This window comes from Myxocyprinus asiaticus, chromosome 4 (genome assembly GCF_019703515.2).
Source record: "Myxocyprinus asiaticus isolate MX2 ecotype Aquarium Trade chromosome 4, UBuf_Myxa_2, whole genome shotgun sequence".
NCBI classification, from domain to species: Eukaryota; Metazoa; Chordata; class Actinopteri; order Cypriniformes; family Catostomidae; genus Myxocyprinus; species Myxocyprinus asiaticus.
The window spans coordinates 31,528,512-31,552,879 of record NC_059347.1 but is presented as its reverse complement, the minus strand read 5'-3'; the positions used below and the strand labels follow the sequence as shown (position 1 = coordinate 31,552,879).

Genomic DNA, 24,368 nt, shown 5'->3' with positions numbered 1-24,368 from the left:
AGCCCCCCCCGAGCGGCTCCTGATGCGAGGAGGTTGTCTGTGTCGGGGTCTACCACAACCTCTGGGAGCGGGACGATTAGGGAAATTGTGGAATTCAGAGATGAGCAAGGTCCAGAATGTCCTCAGAGTTAGTCCAGGAATGCTCCTCAGGGCTGTAGCCCTCCCAGTCAACCAAGTATTGGAGTCCGACCCCAGCGTCTAGTCAAGGAGCTCGTGTACCCGAAAGGCCTCCTCTCAATCAATGAGGCATGGAAGGGGTCTCTGGGATTCTTGAAGCCCTCCTCTCTCAGAGGCGCCACGGGTTTGAGTAAGGAGACATGAAAGGTGGGGGAAAACATGGTAATTAGCAGCAAGTTGTAGCTTGAAGGACATGGGATAGAGTTGATGAATGATTTAAGGACCAACATACCTGGGACTTAATTTCTTGCACGGGAGCTGAAGACGAAGATCTTGGGTTGACAGCCAAACCCACTGCCCTGGAGCATATTTGGGGCCAGGCCACCGATGGAGATTGGCCTGCTCCCTCTGTTGAATAGCATGTTGTAAGTGGACGTGGCTGGTTTGAACAGGCATATTCTTTTGAATTGAGCATATTCGGCCCAGGGAAGGAAGTGGCTCCAGTCGTGCCAATTCGTTTGACAGTATGCGGAGGAATTTACTTAGGTCCTGATTAAGGCATTCAGCTTGTCCATTAGATTGAGGGTGATATCCAGAGGTTAGACTCACATTGACATTGGAGTCATTTTAATAGAGACCAGACTCGGGAGGTGAATTTAGGACCACAGTCAGAGACAATGTCTTCTGGTAGGCCATAGAAGTGGAAGACATACTGGAACAGTTTCTCAGCACATTCCATAGACAAGGGGAGCTTGGGCAGAGGGATGAATCTACAGGCCCTAGTAAAACAATCCACCACAGTTAAGATGGTAGTGAAACCCTGGGAGTTGGGTAAATCCGTGACAAAATCCACTGCGATATGAGACCAAGGATGACGAGGGGCAGGCAGGGGCCGAAGGAGACCAGACAGAAGCTGTTGAACAGATTTAGAGGTGGCACAAACATTGCAAATTTTTTAACAGTCAGCAACCTCTGTCGCTAGGTTCTCCCACCAAAACCGGCTTTGCACTAACTTGCAAATAGCTTGTGCGCCTGGATGCCCGGAGCAGGCAGAGCCACGAATCCACTGAAGAACTGTTGTGCAAGGATCTGGGAACAAAAGACATCAGGAGGGCAGCAAGTGGGACTGGGTTCTTGATTCTGAGCTTGGGTGAATTCAGCCATAATGTCCCATTGTACAGTAGCGACAATGAGGGTTGGTGAGATTATCACAGGGTTGTTGCGGTTAGTAGACCCATAAGTGCGGGACAGGGCATCTGCTTTGGTGTTCTTGGAGCCGCATCGAAAGGTAACGGTGAAATCAAATCTGGAGAAAAAAAAAAAAAAAAAGACCTTGATGGGGATTTAGTCGCTCAGCAGACTGAATGCATTTCAGGTTGCAATGATCAGCGATAACCAGGACAGGATGACGAGCTCCCTCTAACCAGTGCCTCCACTCCTCAAAAGCCACTTTCATGGCCAAAAGTTCAGTTGCCCACATAATTTCTCTAAGCAGCTAACAACTTGCGTGAGTAGAAGACACAGGGATGGAATTTGGCGGTAGATCCTTGTCGTTGAGAGGGCACTGCACCCACTCCTGAATCAGAGGTGTCCACTTCCAGTACAAAGGGTCGAGTGGGATCTGGATGGAGAATGGGTGCAGTCATAAAGCATAGTTTAAGATCATTGAAGGCTTGACAAGCAGGTGTCCAGATCAGTTTCAGAGCTTTTCCAGAGCAAAGAGTGGAGCAGCAACAGATCTGAAACGGTAGAAATTCTCAAAACAAAGGAAGTGCTGTAGTTCTATGACAGACACAGGTAGTGGCCACTTCAGCACTGCTTGCACCTTAGGAGTCAATGGTGACTCCCTCTGGGGAGATGACATACCACAGGAAAGAGATGGTTGATTTGTGAAACCTCACATTTCTCCATCTTGGTGTTGAACAAGGTGGTCGAGCACCACTCTGACGTGTTGAACAAGTTCATCAAGGGAAGAAGAGTATCAGAATATCAATGACCCATTTGCCAATAAGATCACGAAAAATGTCACTTACATAGGCTTGAAAGACAGATGGACTGTTGGAAAGTCTGAAAAGGCATCACCTGGTATTCGTAGTGGCCAGTGTGTGTAGAAAGAGCAGTCTTCCATTCAGCCCCCTCCCGAATGCGGATTAAGCTCTAGACGTTACGAAGATCCAGTTTGTTGAAGATCTTGGCGCATCGTAACTGCTCTAATGCTGCTGGTACCAGAGGGATAGCGATACTTGGTGACGGTGTTCAGGCATCGGTAGTCAGTGCATGGAAGACCCCCATCCTTCTTTCCTATGAAGAAACCAGCAGAAGCGGATGGTCGAATGAACACTCTAGGGACTCCAATATGTACTCCTCCATAGCTTTAGTTTCAGGTTCTGAAAAAGGGTATATTCATCTGCATGGAGAGGTGCCCGGCAGAAGGTCAATGGCACAGTCACAGGAACATTGAGGAAGTTGCATAGCCTTTGATTTGCTGAATGCCTCCTGGAGATCCAAATAATGTGGCAGAATTGACATCTTCTCAGCAAGCATAGTTTGCTTACAGGAGGAAGAGATAGTTTCAGGAAGGTTGAGGCAAGACTGGGAACAGGAAGCACTCCGAGTGATTTGTCCATCTCTCAATGATATCTCAGGGTTGTGAAGTCTCGCCATGGCAGGCCAACAACAATCGGGTTCTTAGAATGAGTGACTAGAAATTGAATCTCCTCATAATGAAGTCCTACTTGAAGACTGATGACTTGTTGAATCTTGCCAGACCCCAGAGGTCATCCGTCTAGTGCTGATACATGCAAAGGAGGGACATAAGGAAAAGACAGGTTTAGATTCATTGTGAGACCCAGGTCAATAAAAGTTACCTGCAGCCCCTGAATCTAAAATGGCAGATACATGTTCATTATCTAGAACATAAAGTAACTGAAACTTCAAACTACTCGATTAGAATTAGGTTTGAAAGTTCCAAACTCACCGCTGTGTCCCCCTTCCTAGGGGGATGAGTAGGGCAGGCAGCCATTAAATGTCCCCACTGTCCGCAGTAGATACACAATCTCTCCCATAGATTATGTCTTCGTTCTTCAGTAGAGAGAGAAGACCCACTTGCATGGGCTCGTGATAACTGGTTGCAGCAATGTCAGAGTGAAGCGTCTTTAGAGAACCTGTCTAAATGACGGGTTATAATCAGGTTATCCAGACAAGTGGCTAATTTGAAATCAAATGATCTCCCCTCATCACAACATGCTAGTTCAGCTTGAAGATCAGGATTTAATCCCGTAGTTTCAAAGTGTCCTCCACCCACACCGTTTGTGCTACTAGCATGCAAAAGGATAAGGAGAATTCAGCAGCAGACATCTTCCCTTGCTTTAAACACAAGTTCTCCCGAGTCCTTACCTCCCTCAGAGTGTTCAAAAACCTCCCGTAAACAAGCTATGAAATGACAGTGTTATAATAGTTCTCACGACTCGATACCGCAGTAGCCCAGTCTAGCACTTTTCCTGACAGCAGTGATACGATAAAGGAAACACGAGCTTCATCATTGGGATACATTTGAGGTAGTTGAGAGCGCTCACACTGCAAGAGAAATCCTCACTTACCAGTTGATCTGTCAAACTTCAGGAATTGAGGGTTGAGGATTAACAGCAGCTGTAGAATGCATTGTGCTGCTGGCTGAGTTGCTTGTGGAAACTCTCATTGGAGATAACTGCGGTTTTGGCTGCGCAGATTTAACGAGTTCTCCCGTGATAGGCGAGCTTGCACAGCCGCTGATGGTGACTGGTAAGCATTTCTGCTTGTGCTGCAACAAGCTCACATAACTGTTGGAAGGCTGCTGGATCCAAGTTAGGCAAAGACTTGTCACGAGGACGCCGGGGTAGTTGTGTTAAGATCCATGTGCAGTTTAATAAACGTATGAACAGTACAACAAAGTAGCAAATAAAAGGATCAATGACAAAACAGGCAAGGAGACAATCCAAGAAATGCAAACCAAGTAAATCCAAGAGACAGTGGGGTAATCCAATAAACAGGCAAAAGGTCCAAAAATCCACAAGCAGGCAAGAGTCAAAAACACAGGAAGAACAGGAATGGTAATAACACTCAGAATTGCAGACTAGGCAGAACCAGACTTTGCACTGAATGCAGGTAAACAGAGAACTTAAATAGTCTGGGATAATATGAAACAGGTGAGTGAGTAATCAGTCTGAGCAGGGGATTATGGGAAGTGTAGTTTGTGAGGGGAAAGCTAGAATTCCAGAGATGGAGACCTCTGGCGGCATTCTGGAAAGATAGCAGACACTGCAGGTGTAACAATAACATGCCTTTTGTGAGAATAAAGTCAAAGTTTCAAGAATAAAGTTGTAGCATTATGAGATTAAAATCAAAATATTTTGAGAATAAAGTAAAAATTACGAGAATAAAGTCATACAATTATGAGAATAATGTAGTATATTGTGAGAATAAAGTAGAAATATTTCAAGAAAAAATAAATCACTATATTAAACAGCGCATCATTATCACAATGATAGAATGGACTCCGAGCCAGCAGCTTCATTAATGCAAGAAATGGATGTGCTGGATTTAGTCAAATCATACTTTGGTATATGATTTAGCAGTACAGAAATTGGTCTTTTGGCACATCAGCACAGAGTTATTATTGGTATCCGGACACTATAACAGTTATGTAGGAAATTTAATTCATTCAGGAGAAAGAACCACACAGACATTCGCGCAGTCCTGCTCGGCGTGGGTGATTAGTCTTTTTTCAAAACAATGCTATAATTGAGGGGATGGTACCACATAGAACATCTTGAAATGGACCTACATATAATTTACAGCAATTCAAATTATTTTTCGCTTCACTTGTGTAAGCATAGTCGCACCTACCTTACAAAAACTTCCCACAAATTCAGTTCAGTGGTATTTACTGTATCCAAAGACCCAGACACTCCACTTTGTTGTTGTCCACCACATCACTTTCATGTTACTTTCCTTATGACTTATTCTTAAAATATTAACATTTTATTCTCAAAATCGTACGCCTTTATTCTCGTAATTGACTATTCTCAAAATATTGACTTTTTCAAAATCGTAGATTTTTTTCATGTGACACTACAACACTGTCATATTATTTGATGAACAATGAGTGCAATTTAAAAAACATAGATTAATACCCTGTCAAGCCTAACCCTGTGGCGTACAGAGCATTTCAACTGCTCTTCGCTCCGTTTACATTAATATTTTTGGTGGGTTTTGAGACCCAAGTTTGGGACCAACAATATAAGCCATCAAAAGTTGAAAAAACAGGAAATAAAAAACATGCTAAACAAAACAAGGACAGGTGAGCTGACTAAATTAAACTGTCAAATAACTAAGAGTTAAGAAATCTTTCTAACTCCCGAAAAACAAGACAAACACAGAAACAAATATTCTGGGTCCACTTTCTTACCTACTCTTATCAAGTAAACTACTGTAACTAAACAAAGGTTAAACTCACAATCATTTTAAAGAAAAAAGAAAAGAAACTAAAATGCACAATCATCACAAACATAAAACAAACACAGGGGCAGGTTTCCTGGGGAAGCAGCAGCCCATGAAGTACAGCCAGCACCTCTTTAAATAAGCAGGACTTCAGGTGTAGCAGGTTAGAGTCTCCGCCCACATCTGATTGGCAGCCTCACACAGGAAAATACAGAAACCAGTGAGCAGGGGCTTAATACAGTGGGCAAAAATATTAATGGATATTTTTGAATTATTTTTGGCTTAGCAGTTCACAAGAAAGTGCATACATGTATATTGTGGTTGTGACCGTTTATTTAACAGGTAATTAAAGGGGTAGTTCTGTAATCATTTACTAATCCTAATGTTGTTCCGAACCCATATGACTTTCTTCTGTGGAACACAAAAGGAGATGTTAGGCAGTATGTTTCTTTCAGTCACTATTCACTTTCATTCACTTGCATCTTGCATTTTTTTCCATATAAAATTAATCCTGAGGCTATCGTTCTGCCTAATATCTACTCAGTTGTTCCACGGAAGAAAGAAAGTCACACGGGTTTGTAACAAAATGAGGGTGAGTTTTCATCTTCTTGTAGATGTTACTAAATCCTTCTCCTGACCTGTGACTCTTGTGTTTTCCTCCAGCCTGCCACAGTTCATGTGCATCCTGCTCAGGACCCTCTGTGTCTCAGTGCACCACCTGCTCAAGATCTCTCATCCTGAACCAGGGCCAGTGTATGGAGTCCTGTGGAGAGGGGTTGTTCTCCAGGAATGGACAGTGTCATAGTACGACTGCATTTATACAGCTGTCATATTCTTCCCACCATTACATCATGATGTTGTGGAAACTGGGTCATGATAGTTGAGGATAGATCATAGATGTGCTGTCCAAAACATTATTGATTTCATCAGTGAAATGAGAGACGGCGGAGCCTAAATTGTCACAGTATCAGTGTTCTTATGAGCAGATAATAATCACATATTTACCATCTGGGTTATTACTAAAAAAAAAAAAAAAAAAAACAGGTCCATTAAAAAGTCACTGTATATAAAGAAAAAAAACACACACAAAGGGTGAGTGGCTTTTGTTCTGTAGGGGTTATCTTTTACCTGTAGCCGTTCACTGCCCCAGTACATCAATCAGCACTGCATTGCAGGAGTGTGTGTGTGTCCCGAATACAGATAACCTACTCTGGAGTTGATGTGTGTAGAGTCACACTCTTTGTTCATAGGAGTGTGTATGTGTTCTAGACTAGAATTGTTCCCAAAATTGTCCACAGAATTGTCTTAAATCTGACAAAACCTGCCTTTGCAAGCATCATCATTTGAAAAAAATTATTTATAAATAAAATAAATAATATATTTTTAATTAAAACAAATGCAAAAAAATAATTTATATATATGTATATATATATATATATATATATATATATATATATATATATATATATATATATATACTGTATATATATATATATATATTAGGGGTAAGGTTCCAGTGTGAGTTAGGGTTAGTCAATTCTTGGCTAATTATACTTGGTTTTACATTTAAAAACAGTAGAAGTCTTTGGTATCACCTTAATTAGATATCCAAGTAAACATGTGGATGAGATTTGCCCTGAGATGCTGAAGACCCTGGATGTTGTTGGGCTTTTATGGCTGACATGCCTTTTCAGCATTGCGTGGATCTGAGGTGGTACCTAGGGATTGGCAGACAGGTGTGATGGTTCCCATTTTTATAAAGGGGGACCGGAGTGTGTCTTTCAACTACCGAGGGACCACACTTCTCAGCCCACCTGGGAAAGCTTATGCCAGGGTGCTGGAGAGGAGATTCCGGCCATTTTCGAACCTCTGATTGAGGAGGAACAATGCTGATTCCGTCCCGGTCATGGAACAGTGGATCAGCTCTATACCTTAGTGCGGGTCCTGGGGGGGACCTTACTGCTCATCCAGTTTAGATGTGTTTTGTGGACTTGAAGAAGGCATACGACCGTGTTCCCCTGGATGTCCTGTGGGGTACCGAGGCTGCTAGTGTGTGCCATTCGGTCCCTGTATAACCGTTTCGAGAGCTGTGTCCGCATCCTCAGCCTTAAGTCAAGTTTGTTCACAGTGGCCTTTGGACTCCGACAGGGCTGTCCCTTGTCATAGACCATGTTTGTGATATTCATGGATAGGATCTCAAGGCGCAGCCAAGGTGTGGATTGTGTCTAGTTTTGGGGCCTCAGGATTGCATCCCTGCTATTTGCAGATGATGTGGTTATGTTGGCATCATCATACTGTGACCTCCTGCGCACACTTGGGAGGTTTGTGGCTGAGTGTGTAGCTGAGGGTTGGGATGAGGGTCAGCACCTCCAAATCTGAGGCCATGGTTCTCTGCCTGAAAAGGGTAGATTGATCTCTTCAGGTAGGGAGAGAGCAGCTGCCCCAAGTGGAGTAGTTCAAGTATCTCAGGGTCTTTTTCACGAGTGAGGGAAAGTTGGAGTGTGAGATCGACAGGCAGATCGGTGCAGCGTCTGTAATAATGCAGCCGCTGTACCGGACCGTGGTGGTGAAGAAGGAGCTGAGCCTGAAGGCAAAGCTCTCAATTTACCAGTCGGTGTATGTTCCAAACCTCACCTATGGTCGTGAGCTTTGGGTAGTGACCGAAAGAATAAGATCGCGAATACAAGTGGCCGAAATGAGCTTTCTTCGTAGGGTGTCAGGGCTCACCCTAAGGGATAGGGTGCGAAGCTCTGACATCTGAGAGGGGCTTGGAGTAGAAGCGCTGCTCCTCCGTGTTGAAAGGAGCCAGTTGAGGTTGTTCGGGCATCTGATTATGATGCCACCTGGACGCCTTCCTGTGGAGGTGTTTCGGGCATGTCCAACTGGGAGGAGGCCCAGGGGAAGACCCAGAACACACTGGAGGGATTTTATCTCTCGGCTGGCCTGGGAACACCTCAGGACCCCCAGGATGAGCTGGAGGATGTGGCCGGGGAAAATGATGTATGGGCTACTTTGCTTAGTCTGCTACCACTGCGACCCGGTCCTGGATAAGTGGTCGAAGATGGATGGTAAACGTTTGTGTGTATGAAACCTGAAAAATGTACATTATGGGATCGTCCTCATATCTTATTTTAAAAATGTATGTAAAGGCCAAAGTTATAGGATTAGGGTTAGTCTATAAAATTATAATTAACGGAATTTAAGAACAATAGATGTCAAAGGGGCATTCCTCCCTTTTTGTTTGTACGTGCATTTGCACTCTCTCTTTTTTCATCTTTTCTCAGCATTTTTCCTTTCTCTGTGCAGGGTGTCATGCATCCTGCAGGGCTTGTGTGGGTCCTGATTCCTCAGACTGCCTGCGGTGTGTCAAACAGGAAGAAGTTCTGCAGCCTCAGAGTGGACATGTCTCTCACGGGTCCTGTATGTCTGCTTGCAGGCCACAGCATCACCTTGACACAGATCACACTTGCAGAGGTGAGCATACAAGAAGACAAACTCATTTTTCTCTGAATATGAGATCACACACATGCACTTTGGAGATTCTCAGTAGCTCCCTGATTATGAATGATAATATGGCAAGATAAAGTCTGGAAAAAGAATCTGCATGCTGTCCTGTTGAAAGACACACTGCAGATTGTTTGCACTAGCTATTCCAAATGTATTCATCCTTGATGAGTGACAAACATTCAAAGATGCTTCTGCAGTTCACTCCAAATACAATAGGGGTTGTGCATGATGTGAAATACCCTGTGGAAATAGTGTTCATTAAAAATTAAAATCCTGACCAAATCCCCCCCAGAAAGGATTAACAATGGCATTTTCTTTACAAATTTAAAGAGTAAGCTGTTCTTTTAAAAGGAGTGGCAGTGTGAACCATGATATATTACCACAAACACAGTAAGACATCTACTGATTACAATATACAGTAAGCTACATGCTTTCTATAGAGCACAATGGAAACAGAAATTGTTACACTGTAAAAATGTCAGGTAACCTAACAGATAAAGTAACTAGTTTTAAATAATATATAATCAAAAATATTATATAATATGATTGAATCATATTATAATGAAAGTTATTGTAGGGGTTATATCAGGTAGAAATAGTTCCTTAAGGTCACAATTGCGTATGTCCACTTTTTACAGTTTTCACCATTTTTTACAATACCGATATAGCAATTCTGGCTAATACAGTAGCCAATAAATATTTTCACTGTATGACCAATGGCCAATGATGGCTGATGGCAAATCTACTGTAGACCGGTCTTTTTTTTTTTTTTTTTTTTTGTAAACCAACATTCACACTGGTCTAGTCTACACTGGAAGAGGTATTAGGGGGGCCAGCAGGGGGTGCTAACCCTGTGGTCTGTTTGGGTCCAAATGCCCCAGTATAGTGACGGGGACACTATACTGTAAAAAGGCACTGTCTTTCAGATGAGACGTTATACTGAGGTCCTGACTCTCTGTGGTCATTAAAAAATCCCAGGGCACCTCTTGTAAAGAGTAGGGGTGTAACCTCAGTGTCCTGGCCAAATTCCCCCCATTGGCTCTTCTCAATCATGGCCTTCTAATAATCCCCATCCATTAATTGGCTCTATAACTCTCCTCTCCACCAATAGCTGGTGTGTGGTGAGCGTACTGGCGCACTATGACTGCCGTCGCATCATCCAGGTGGATGCTGTACACTGTTGGTGGTTGAGGAGAGTCCCCTGTTCACCGTGTAAAGCATTTTGAGTGTAGAGTCATAAAATCGTTATATAAATGTAACATTCATTCACATTCATTCATTTCATACACTGAACAAATGTTAACCTTAAACAATGTGCTTCATGTGGTAACATCTAAATGAACTGGTTTTATATCAGTAAAAAAATATGTATTAACATCACAGAATCAACCTGAATACATTAAGTTAAAGCAACAAAACACATTTTTGAGGAAGACCAGGTAGAAAATGCTCCTTCAGGTAACAATTATGGGTTACCAGATGCCACATACTCTACATAAAACTAAAGTTTTAAAAGCAGATATCTATGACATGTTGTGGATTTTAATTAACCAAAGATGAGCAGAAATTTTTTTTCTAAAATTGCTATTCAATTTAATAACATTTAGAAATTCCTTGCTGTCTTGTCTCTGAAGGTTGTGAGAAAGTGGCCAGCGGGGCATCTTTTCACTGGATCTACTGTCATGAAGCTCACTGCTATAATAATGACATGTGCCTCTTTCTTCAACTAAGTCCTTTGTGTTGAGCCAGCATGCTCAGACAAATGTTGAGCTTCCTCAGGACTACTTGTCTGGAGTGCATGTGTGTGTGTGTGTGTGTGTGTGTGTGTGTGTGTGTGTGTGTGTGTGCGCATGTTCTGATGGATCAGATATCATGCCAAGGAAATTCCAATGTGTAAATCCTTCCATGCTAAAGTCAGTCTATTGTGTGTGTGTGTGTGTGGTTGTGTGGTAGTCTGAGTGACTCCATAGGATGATGATAGCTATAAATAATTACACTGGAATGCTACTGTAAAGTCTGATCCAAAAACAAAAGCAAAGTTAAATGTTTTTTCACCCTTAATAATTGCTTTTCTGGGTAACAAAAAGGTTGCATTCATTATCATTTCCAAAGTTAACCTAAACCATCAATGAACAACACTTATTACAGCACTTAATAACCTTGGTTAAATATATGCTAATAGATTTCAAACATTAAAATTTGTATACTGTATGTTAACATTAGTTAATGCATTATGAAATAACATTAACAATGAACAATTGTATATTTATAAATTAATATTAAACAAGATTGATAAATGCTGTTAAATGTATTGTTCATTGTTATTTTACGAAACATTATGCATTTACTACATATCAGACATATCAGTATGACATAATGCTTAACAGACCATTAGTTAACATAGTGCATTCAAATAGATAAATAAAACTTTGATTCTTAAAGAGTAGCAATTCATTAATGAACATCTTTATAAACAGTTTTTAAATTAAGCAGTTTTTAAATTAAGTTTAACAGCCTTTTTAAAGTAACTTTCAAACACAATTTCAACAGTTTCCTGTCCCAGACTCTTAAACCATAGTGTGTCTTTATAAATCGATTAAGAGTACATTAAAGAATTTTGCCCATTATTGCAAATCATCACCTCCACATCTTATGCATCATTCTCTTTTCTCTGACTTCATTTTAAAACACACCCCATGGGCCAAAATGTCATTTAAAAGAATACTGATCAATATGTGAACCCTTTGGACATGTTTATTTTACATCTGAATTGCATTAAAAGATAGCTTAGCCCTATCATCCATTCACTCAATGGAATACAGATTGACTTTGTGTTAGTATTTAGGATGCCTACTGTTCTTCTTGGGGGAATATACTCTATTATGGAGATAGATAAGCCCCTTTATGTTGATCGGCTATGAAACTTGCCAAAGCAGACAAATAATTTGAAGACAAGGAGATGACTCTTAGGCCACTATGAAGGATGGGTGTATGTCCCAGCGTTGATACCTGTGTCCTGAGGGGTTTACTCCAAATAAAGATGATTGTCAGAGGTCTCTGTATGTATATATTTGTCAGTTTTCCAGTGATTATGGATGTTTTTATGTGTTGTCTGTATGTGTCTACCAAATGTGTCACTTTTAATCTGGCAGTAGTATAGACGAGTCCAGACTTCTCACTTGTGACGGTCTTTCTTGTTTGAGTCCACTTCTTTCATTCAGCTGCGCCCACAATGCTCAGCTATTGACAGACTGCTCTTTTAGAGGAAATGGATTCTTTCTGTATATACAGCTTGAGGCATGTCTGGTAAACCTTCTTTCAAATCCAGTGAATGTTCCTCAACTTTGGGGATGATATACTAGTAAAAAAAATGGTAAGAGTGTTCTGTAAGTAACTAGTCTATGCAGCTAAACAAGATAGCTGTAATCCTCATTATTGTTTGTGATAGTTAGTAGTATAATGTGGTTGTTAATGCAAGAGTATTATTAGGAGAAATGTGCCATGATTTTTTTCTTTGTGGTTGTGGGATTTAGTGTGTTCAGAAGTCTGTAACAGTAATATCTGATGTGTCAAAGTACCAAAATGAATTTGCTGTATGAGACTCGTCTTTGTCCAAAGTGTTTATTGTTTGTTGCTAATAGTAGGCTAATTTTAGATAGTATCTTGTTTCCAATACAGAGGATGTGGCCACATAAGAATGCAGAGTGGAAAGAGTATAATTGCATCTTTCTGTCTGTCCATCCTTCTATCTAATCACAAGTATAATTTTTTTTTATCTCACCTAAAACCATAACTATATTTCCTCTTTTTTTTTTTTTTTTTTCAGAGTGTCACATCTCATGTTCAGACTGCACAGGAGGAAGTTTTCAGAACTGTACTTCCTGTGTGCAGCCTAATGTTCTTCACCAAGGACAGTGTCTCAATAAGTGCCCCCATGGCTTTCATGCTCAGGACAGCACCTGCCAATGTGTGTATTTTTTAAGTTGTTCTGTACTGTTTTGTTTTCCCACATTGCAAATATAGATGTAAGGGTGCTTATTTAACTACAGGCACTTTTGAGTTCCAGGGTTGGTTTTTAAAACAGATTTAAACTTTTCTCTTTTCTTTGTATGATTGTAACATTAAAACTCTCTGTACAATGTACCATCTGCAGCATTCAAAGCTCCTAAGCAGAAACAGACTCAGTTTTAGCTACTTCATTCAATAATATTCAATAATATATCATGAAATAATTAAATATGTTATGAAATGTTCCAATAAATAAATAAATACAAATATAATGAAATGTAAGCATAAATATATAAACAAGGCACAAAATATTTATTTTTATTTACTATATATGTATATATTATTATTATTATTTAATTTTGTCTGGTATATTAAAATATAAAATAATAACAAAATATTAAAATATATTTTATATTTTAATATAAGGACATGTTAATTAATGTGAATATTTAAGTTGATGAAGTCAGATATCTCATTTTTCCCTTTTCACTTCAGCCTGTAATCCATCATGTAAGGAGTGCACAGGCCCCTCTCAGGCTGACTGTCATGCCTGTCCGGCCCATGCCAGTCTCCATAACGGATACTGCCGAACCAGCTGCCCTGAGGGCCAGTACCTGAACGCTTTGGGCTACTGCAGTGGTGAGCAAAAACTTCCTCTGATCATCACCAAAATATTGTCATAATGCTTTCAAGTGACACTTTTGATCTGTAGTCACTGTGCCTGTTTGGGTTTAAGGTTTCAAATGGCCAAATATAGCCCTTGAGGGGAGATTTGGTGTTCAAAATGTGGTAAAGTCAATGCCAAGAGCATGGAAATGGGGAGTGTGTTGGTTTCTTTTGGTTTTCATTTTTTTTCAGTTATTTGAATATTAGTCAAATGTGGTTGAGGTTCCTCTCTGTGCCTCATAAGGGTTTGTTATGCCTAAAAGAGGAGGCTTTGTGTGAAAATCACAAAACATCAGGGAACAAAGATAAGAATCAGTAAGTGATGAAGAATCTTAATATTTAATCTTCACCAGAAGATAACAGTGAATCACAATCATCTAAATGCATTTAAAAAAAAAAGAAAGAACAGATTGCAATATACATTATATAAAGGTAAAAGGAAAAGTTATAAAGAATGCACATTTAAATACATTTAAATGCTGAAGAGTAACCATATGTTGTTGTGTTAACACTAACTCATTAAATAGAAATGTTTTCATTGTTTGAAGTAAAATGTACAAATAAAATCAGGTACTGTTCGGGCTTGTATAAAAACAACAAATAAATCCAAATAAAAAAGTTCTCTCAAGCAGTACAAAAAAAGCAAAATAATTACATACCAACACTTCATCAGTTGGGCGGATAATTGCACTATAAATAAGGGAAACAAATATAGGCTACTGTACAGATCAGAATTACATTTCTAATTACAAACAAGAAAAAAGGCAGTATTTGATTGCAGGTGTCCTATCCTCAGACAGCATGAATTATAAGTGAAGTAAACTCCCTTCTGTAATCATCTGCTTTCATCTGTCCTCCGTCACTGATATAAGAGTTATGCAAGCTACAGTGTCCGTAAATTTGAATCATTTCATGATATTTATTTAATCAAATCTAATCAAGAGTCAAGATTCAAAGCAGTTCTCAGAACAGAGAGTGTGGGTTCAGTCCCCATTGATGCCAGACTTATACAAAAAACAGGCTAATATAGGTTTCAATTCTCAACTGAGAATGTTTCCATGAGAAACACACAGACATGCAATATACTGTAGATGTAAATAAAGATAGCTACTGATGAACATCTCATATCTCTGCCAAATATTCACATTTTTCATTATGAAACAATTTTATGATTTAATAAGAACACATTTTCACCAGAAGTTTTTCACATTTTTCTGATGCAGTTGAAACTTTGTAATGCAGCACTTTTCATACTACTGTCTCCTTAAGATGAATCGCTTATGTATATTCTTCCTCTTTTTGTAAATCACTTTGGATAAAAGCGTCTGCCAAATGAATAAATGTAAATGTAACACTCCATAGAAAATATTGACCATTTAATGACACTCTATGTGAACATCTGATGTAAACCTTTCTTCAAACTGTTTATGTTGTTTTGTTATTAAGTGACGTGTATGATTAATATAACAATAAATAGCTCTTAATTGAAGTTTGGGAATTATATTGAAATAGATCAGGTTGGGTGGGTTTATGTTAATTAACTTTATATTCTTCCAGGCCACTGTTAAAGTACTGGTGGAATAGTTCTCTGACATTGAAGACTCACATACATTGAAATCTCAAAATATATGTGGACTTTCTGAATAGACTGACATTTTCAGAGGCAAGAGTCAATAGGGCTTGTTAACGTCAACATGTTAAAATATACAGTTTTGTCATTGTCTATGGTCAGTTACATCTATATACAGTAGACTATACTGTATGCTGTTTATAGATATAGATATAAACAGTGTATATTCATATTTTTTTATAAAGCAGAGAATATGTAGAGAATATGAAATAATATCTTATAGCCTGCATTTCTTTTTTTTTTTTTTTTTGGCTTGAGAAATGAACCAGTGATAGTTTAAACTGGTTACTATGCAACGCTTTATTATCTGCGCCCTCAGTAGCCTGCATTGCAATGGAGGTAGTCTACTCCCATAGCTGATAAGGAGTGAGAGAGGCTGTACAGATGAAAAGAATGTTTACTTTTGCACCTTTAGGAATGTCATCATGATATTGATTGACCATGACAGTTCTTTTGAATTATATTTTGATCATTTGTGCGCTCTTTCTGTCTCTCTGCCTATTTGTTTGGCTTTCAGAGTGTGAGGAGGGATGTCAGCGGTGTGTGGCAGATCTGAAGACTGGCTTTGGCACGGTGTGTTTGTGGTGTAAGGTTCCCAGGATGTTACTGCTTGGAGATTGCTGTGTACCGCAGTGCCCACCCAGACACTACCAGTGGCATGGAGCCTGCAAAAGTGAGTGTAAAAATAAAAAGAGATGTGAAACCAAAGTAAAAAAAATAAAATAAATAAAGTATGTTGTGTTAACCTGGGGAGAAAATTTATTAAAGTTGGGATTGATTTAGTACAATCAATTGTATTATAAAAATAAACATTTTGAGTAAAGCATGTCAGGTAACTAATTTGATTTCATTTTTTATTCCATTTATAGCAAAGGTTTGTTTAAATTAATGGGTTAACTCACCCAAAAATACAAGTTCTATCATCATTCACTCCTCCTCCATTCCAAATCCATATCACTTCTTCCATGAAACACAAAAGTATTTATTTAGCAGTGATATAAGGTTTAAGATGTTTCGAATTAACCAATACCCACGTGCTCATCATCACATCATTATCATTATCGGCATCATCTAACAACACTTGATAATTCATTACATCTCTCAATATCATCTGGCTGTTTTCCTCTAAGTCCTATCAAAACAGTGTGGCACTTTATTTCCAGTAGAGGTCGACCGATATATCATATTTACTGATTAATCTGGGCCGATAGTTGCGTTTTTTAACTACCAGATATCGGAAAAAATAAACTCTGAGATTTTCCGAGTTATTTTTGGTTTAATTTCTCTATGGCCCTCACTGGAGGGTTCTACAGTCTGAACTCCTTGGTTCAACTATATAACGGCGCTCTCTGGAGGTTAAATAAAAACAATCATTGACTCCACATGGAATTTGCTGTGCAACATGATAGGCTATTTATAGAGATGGACGCTTCAAACGTGGGTTTAAAACATCGACAGAGAAAAGCCAATGTATGTATATAATGCACCTTATTATTATTGTCATTGTACAATAAATTAGTCTGTGGAGATGGGTGTGTGGCCGAGCAACATCTGTGGAGAGTGAGGCCAGGAGAGGAAGAGCGGTAAGGACTGACACCTGTAGGAAATGGTCTCTTACAGCTGTTTTGTGTTGCAGTGAGAGCTGGAGAGGGATATAAGGGCAGTCCAGACCTCCGGAGGGGAGAGAGAGATGCACGTAGCAGTGTTTATGTGTGCGTTAATTTGTTGTGCTGAAAAGCAAACCTTTTTGTGTTATGCTGAAAAGTGTTAAAAATAAAGACTTATGTGGACAGTTTATCCAGCCCTTGCTTCCTCCTTCACAAGAGAGCAAGATATCTGTCACAGTGGTGCCGTAACCCGGGAATTAGGAGGAAGAAATGCCGTCATGGAGTCCTCGCTGCTGGCCGAAGTAATCAAGACCCTCGCTGGCATCCACCAAGCAGGCTCTGCTTGAGCTGTGTGGAACAAGAGCAGCAGTTCCAGGTGCTCTTCCAGGCTCAAGCGAAGGACCGGCAGGTGCTACGGAGCTTGCTACACCAGGAGGGGTCTTCAGCCATGACCCCGGACCCACCTATGGCCATGGCGCATGTCATACTGGCGAAGATGGGACCTCAGGATGACACGGAGGCATTCCTCAAGCTCTTTGAGTGGACGGCTGGTGCATGGAACTGGCCCAGCACTCAGTGGGTGGCCCGCCTCCTGCCGCTGTTGTCCAGGGAAGCCCAACAACTTCCTGCATCCAACCTCCTGGTTTACGAAGACCTGAAGAAAGTCATCCTGCAACAGGTCGGCCGAAGCCCAGAGCAACACCACCAACATTTCCGCTCGCTGACCCTCCATGAGCTCGGCCACCTGTTTGTATTCTTTCGACAGCTCCGTGACACCTGCCGACGGTGGCTGCTGGCTGAAGATCGTGATGCCGAGGAGGTACTCGAACAATTCATCAGCCGGCTACTGAAATGGACAGCAGAGTGGGTCTATTGCCACTGACCGGCATAGCTGGTCATAGCTCTCCCCAACAGGTTGGTGAATTTGCTACCGCAGGTGTGGGCATGAAGTCTGGGCCGGTCTCCTGGAGCTGCGGGGAACCTGGGCACTTCCAGGACCGATGCCCTGTGATGGAGGTGGAGACATTGGTCCAGATCCCGATGCATCACAGGCCATCCCCAATCGAGCAGGAGCATACCGGATAGCTGTAAGTATTAAGGGGGGTACATACCAAGCCTCGGTGGATTCAGGTTGTAACCAAACCTCCATTCAATCTGAGGCTCTGGATACAGGCTGGAGGGTGAAAGTAAGGTGTGTGCATGGGGATATTCAAAATTACCCTTTAGTGACATTATTCAATTTTGGGGACAAAGCATAGTGTTGAGGCTGTGGTTAGTCCCCGCCTCTCCCATCCACTAATCTTGGCTGGCATTTACAACTTTATTGAGGGGAATATGTGTGGATGGGTCCTGCAACAAAGTGTATCTTGTGTGATGTGCTATTCGCTGGCTGGGGAGGCAGTGCCAGGGCCGTCTATGTCTGCTCCATGTCAGGAGGACGTAAGGAAGTCTCAGCTTCCCCAGCCTTTAGAGGATTTCCCTCTGGAGCAGACGTGAGACGAGACCCTTAGGTATGCTTTCGACCAAGTGAAAGTGATTGATGGTCAACGCCTCCAGCCAGACATTGCACTCTCATACCCGTATTTTGTGATTATCAAGGATCGATTGTATCGAGTGACGCAGGACACTCAGACAAAGGAGGATACAATCCAATTGTTAGTACCGAAGAGCTGTCGGGAAATGTTAATGACCCGATGGCGGGTCACTTAGGACAGGAAAAAACAGTGAACCATCTAATGGCCCATTTCAATTGGTTGGGCATTCGCGGGATGTTCGCAGGTGGTGTGCAGCATGCCATGAATGTCAGCTGGTGAATCCGTTGGCCACCCCAAGAGTGCCATTGCGACCCCTTCCATTGATTAATGTCCCCTTCGAAAGAATTGGTATGGACCTTGTCAGGCCATTAGAACAGACGGCATGAGGGCATCGCTTTGTGTTGGTTCTGGTGGAATATGCAATGCGATATCTGGAAGCAGAAACATCTCAGCGTAAAGTGTTGCGGAGGCACTCTTCAGAATCTATCTCCCAAGTGGGGATTCCGAAAGAAATCCCCACTGATCAGGGCACTACGTTTATGTCACACACACTACGCGAACTGTACGAATTATTGGGGATAAATCAATTCGTACCAGCGTTTACCACCCCTAAATGGATGGCTTGGTCGAACTATTTAATCAGACCCTAAAGAATATGATTCATAAGTTAATTCACGACGATGCTCGGAATTGGGACAAGTGGCTCGAGCCCCTATTATTTGCAGTTCGAGAGGTCCCCCAAGCCTCCTCGTGGTTCTCCCCATTTGAATTACTGTATGGGCGTTGACCGCGTGGCATGCTCGATGTCCTACAGGAAAATTGGTAATCAATTAACACAGGAGAATTTTCTCCAGGCTCAAGAACATCAAAGCCAGCTGTTTGATAGGGGTACTCGACTATAGGAATTTACACCAGGAGATAAAGTCCTTGAATTGCTCCCCACAAGTGGCAAGGGCCCTTCAAGATTGATTATGAGATGAAACAAACAGGATAGAGGCAGAGCACATCAGATTGACCACCTCAACCTCCTAAAACCATGGAGAGAGGCGGTTCCCATGACTTTGGTGACAGGATAGGGAGGGAGGAGCTCTGGCTGGAGGTGAACTTAAAAGCCAACGATCAGGTCACCCCTTTCACTTTTGGAGACCACCTCTCATCATCCCAAGTCACGGAGGTTGGCAGGTTGCAAGGAGAGTTCTCTGACATGTTCTCATCTCTCCCCGGTCGTACGAATCTCATAGAGCACCATATCGAAATGACCCCAGGGGTAGTGGTACGCAGTCATCCCTACCGATTGCCCGAACACAAAAAAGAAGCTGTACGGGAAGAATTAAAGGCCATGCTAGTTATGGGGGTAATAGAAGAATCCCACAGAGACTGGGCCAGCCCGGTGGTTCTGGTTCCCAAGAGCGATGGCTCGGTCCGGTTCTGTGTGGATTATAGAAAAGTCAATGCGGTGTCTAAGTTTGATGCATACCCGATGCCTCAGATTGATGAACTGCTCAATCGGTTAGGCGCGGCTTGCTTTTATTCGACACTGGATTTGATGAAGGGATATTGGCAGATCCCCTTAACTACCATGTCCTGTGAAAAGACAGAATTTTCCACACCATTCGGATTACACCAATTCGTGACCCTTCCATTCTGTTTGTTCGGGGCCCCGGCTACGTTTCAGCAGCTTATGGACAGAATCCTCAGACTGCACACTGCTTATGCCGCTGCCTATCTAGATGACATCATTATTTTCAGTAATGATTGGCAGCAGCACCTGTGACATCTGAGGGCTGTCCTGAGGTCGTTGAGACTGGCAGAACTCACGGCAAACCCAAAGAAGTGTGCAATTGGGCGGGTGGAAGTACGGTATCTAGGCTTCCACTTGGGTTATGAGCAGGTGTGGCCCCAAATTGATAAGTCTTTGATCCTACCCCAGACCTAAGACCAAAAAGAAGGTGAGACAGTTTCTGGGGCTGGCTATTATCGTAGGTTTGTGCCTAACTATTCAACCTTCACCAGCCCACTGACTGATCTGACTTAAAAGAGGGCACCAGATCCGGTCCAGTGGACGGAGGCGTGTCAGCAGGGATTCATGCGGGTGAAAGCTGTGGCGGGCTTTTATTGCACTCTCCTGACTTCTCTCTCCCTTTTATCTTGCAGACAGATGCATCGGACAGGGGGTTGGGAATAGTACTGTCCCAGATGGTGGAGGGGGAGGAGAGCCCCATGCTGTACATTTGTCGGAAGCTCTCACTGAGAGAAACTAGGTACAGCACACTTGAGAAGGAGTGTTTTCACCCTCTGTTCGGTCCACGTCCCGTTCCAGTGGCTCCATCGCATGAAGGATGCCAATGCTCGGATCACCCATTTGTATCTAGCTCTCCAGCCTTTTAAGTTCGAGATGGTCCACAGGCCGGAGGCACAGATGGCTATTGTGGATTTCCTCTCCAGAAATGGGGGGGGGGAGTAGGTGACAGGCCGGATGGCTCCCCAGCCTGAGTTGGGCGATGGGGGAATGTGAAGATGGGGGCGTGGCAGAGTGATGTCTGTGGAGAGTGAGGCTGGGAGAGGAAGAGCGGTAAGGATTGACACCTGTGGGAAATTATCTCTAACAGCTGTTTTGTGTTGCAGTGAGAGCTGGAGAGGGATATAAGGGCAGTCCAGACCACCGGAGGGGAGAGAGAGATGCACGCAACAGTGTTTATGTGTGTGTTAATTTTTTTGTGCTGAAAAGCAAACCTTTTTGTGTTACGCTGAAAAGTGTTAAAAATAAAGACTTATATGGATACCCATATAAGTCTATACCCAGCCCTCGCTTCCTCCTTCACAAGAGAGCAAGAGATCTGTCACACAGTCATTTAAGACAACCAAAGGTGGTTTGATAATGAATTTGTTTATAACTACAGACTCTTAGATCATTTAAAACTTTTGTTAATATAATCTACTCTAAGGGATTTTGACTTACATGATGAGGATTTTCGATGGGAGAATAATAATGGTAGCCAAGCTGTAGGGTCATTGCAAACAGAATTTACAATAAAATGAAGAAAATTGGCCCCTGGGCCAAGCTAGTCATAATCCACACCTGATGGCTTAACTTTCCCTCTTAATATGCTGTTTTGAATGAAAAAGTCACTTATGAATTTGTGCATATCTGTTTTTTTCGGGATAGAGGTGCATCCAATTTGTTCCAGTCAGATTATAAACATGAGTGCTCCAAAGAGGTTTGCTTCAAAGTGAATTTATAAGTTACTCATTAATGGCAACCTTTAATGAATATGCTGCCTCTGTCTTTCCTTTGCTTCCGAAGACATTGTGTGAATGCACGCACACGGGAACAGTTTTATAGTTTTTTTTACTATAATATTTGTTTAATGTTTCAAGTTTTTTTGCTCCATTCTGAAAAAATGTACTTCTGTCTAAATGTCCTAATTTTATGATGTACAAAAAACTTAAGAGCATGGTAAGATATATCCATCTGAAATACATTTTATATTCATGAGAGGGCACATTGTTATATAATACAATGTGTTCATGTGAGGGCACATGGATATATAATATACACCATGCCATTCTAAAATTACCTTTGAAAACACAAGACTTTCACCCACGGCGAGCGGGGCTGCGTGAACGTCTGTCTGGTTCTTTCTCCAGAATAAATTAAATTTATAACCGCTGCAGTGTCTGGATCCCAATAATAACTTTGTGCTGATATGCTAAAAGATGAAAAAGGATTTCTTTGTTGCTAAATCCTAAACTAAAGTATGATTTAACTAAATCATCCACATCCATTTTTTGCATTGATGAAGCTGCTGGCTCAGCATTCTATCGTTGTGATAATGATGCCCTATTTCTGGTAATTTTAACTTTATTCTCATTTTGACTTAGAAATGTTACTAATGTCGTAATGCTATGACTTTATTCTCGAAATTTTGACTTTATTCTAAAAAAATTATGACTTTAATCTCGTAATGCTACAACTTTATTCTCAAAATTTTGACTTTATTCTCAAAATATTATGACTTTAATCTCGTAATTTTGACTTTATTCTCAAAATACTATGACTATTCTTGAAATCGTATATTTTTTAATTTTATTTTAAAAAAATTTACATGGCACCAAACGCCGTCATAATTTATAAATTTAAAATGACAATAAAATAATATAATAAATATTGTCAGTAGTGTCGCCATGGAAAGTAATAATAAAGTTCAGCACTATTGTAAACTGAGGGTACATCGGTCTGTTTTCCCACCTTAGTTATCGGTGTCGGCAAAACCCACTATCGGTCGACCTCTAATTTCCAGCACTGAGCTTTATTATGTTGATTTAGAATCATTAATCACACAGATTGTCCATTCTCAATGCCAGCAACCTCTTTACCCTCTGGTTTGTCATTCTATTTGATCTCTCAATGTAATGCAGAACGCTTGTAGCTGGAGCCTCTGTTTTCATATCCCTGATGGAATTTTCTTGTGATGCTTTGAAAGTGACTCCTCTGCTGACAGTGTAGATGAGACTGTGCATTTATTTTTATTAGGGAGTGTGATGTAGAGCTCAACTTTAATGCAAAATCTTTTATGATGTTTATGTGATCCATAAACTGTTATGACCCTATTTAGTTGCCAGGTTTAGGGAGTGTGTATGTGTGCAAATGTGTTTATATGCAGGTGTATATAAATGGGTATAGGCTCGGGGTGCAATTATGTGTTCAATTAAAGGCAAACGACCATTGATGGAACATACTTGCACTTTGCATTATCAAGTGTGTTTGTCATGTTTGAGGTTATGAAGGTGATATGTCAAGTTGATAGCACAATGAACATTGTATCTTGATTGAAATTTCTTTACTGAGCACAAGAACTGGGTGTCAGCTGGATTATTTTTAACTCTGTCTTTCATTTTAATGCAATTGTGGAATGTAAATGTGCTTGGCATCAGTGCTGATGAAATTTTAAGACTCTCTGATCCAATTGTAGCTCTCTTCTAGCATCTTAAAATTGTAATAACGAGAATCTGCGAAAACTGACTTCTGTGTAAACCTACCTTAAGGATCTTCTACACATATTATTAGTGGTTTACCGATAAGGATTTTTCAATGGCTGAAACAAATGTCTAGAGAGTAGGGTGCCTGATGGCTTTGTAATGCTACACAATACAATTTAATAACAGCAAAGGTGACTGCTAAAATTAATTAATCACTTATTTTCCACAATGTATACTATATTAATATACAAAATTCACAAAACAAATAATTAAAGTGAGAAGACGTTACCCATTGAGAAAGTTGTTGATATATCATATATCAATCTTTGTTACTACATTATTTGCACTGCTGGTCAAAAGTTTTGAAACATTTACTCATTCTTTATTATATTTGTTTTTTCTTTACATTTTAGAACAATAGTAAAGTCATCAAAACTATGGAATAACATAAATGGAACTATTATGGTTATATTTTAGCATCTTCAAAGTAGTCACCCTTTGCCTAGAATTTGCAGACATGTACTCTTGACATTTTCTCAACCAACTTCTTGAGGTATCACCCTGGGATGCTTTTTAAACAGTATTGAAGGAGTTCCCATCTATGTTGGGCACTTATTGGCTGCTTTTCTTTAAATTTGATCCAAGTCATCCATTTCAAAAACTTTTTTTTTCTTTATTAAATTTTAGTTAGGGTTAGGTTTTATAATGAAATAAATTAATATGGTGGCATAATTATATTTTTGCCTACAAAACTAATTTCAAACATTTATGCATACGCCTTCAGATCAAAAGATTTTTAAGATCATGAGAAACATTTCAGTCAAGTGTTTCAAAACTTTT

At 40.7% G+C, this 24,368-nt stretch overlaps 1 protein-coding gene across 1 annotated transcript in view; it reads left to right on the top strand.

The window, feature by feature from the left end:
- The window catches only part of LOC127433097 (extracellular matrix organizing protein FRAS1-like), a 197,196-nt gene that overhangs the window by 87,360 nt on the left and 85,468 nt on the right, over positions 1 to 24,368 (top strand). Inside the window, exons 17-21 of the mRNA XM_051684764.1 lie at positions 6,259 to 6,399; positions 8,902 to 9,069; positions 12,929 to 13,069; positions 13,606 to 13,749; positions 15,924 to 16,079. Of these exons, the coding sequence (XP_051540724.1) occupies positions 6,259 to 6,399; positions 8,902 to 9,069; positions 12,929 to 13,069; positions 13,606 to 13,749; positions 15,924 to 16,079 (750 nt within the window). The remainder of the gene's footprint in view (positions 1 to 6,258; positions 6,400 to 8,901; positions 9,070 to 12,928; positions 13,070 to 13,605; positions 13,750 to 15,923; positions 16,080 to 24,368) is intronic.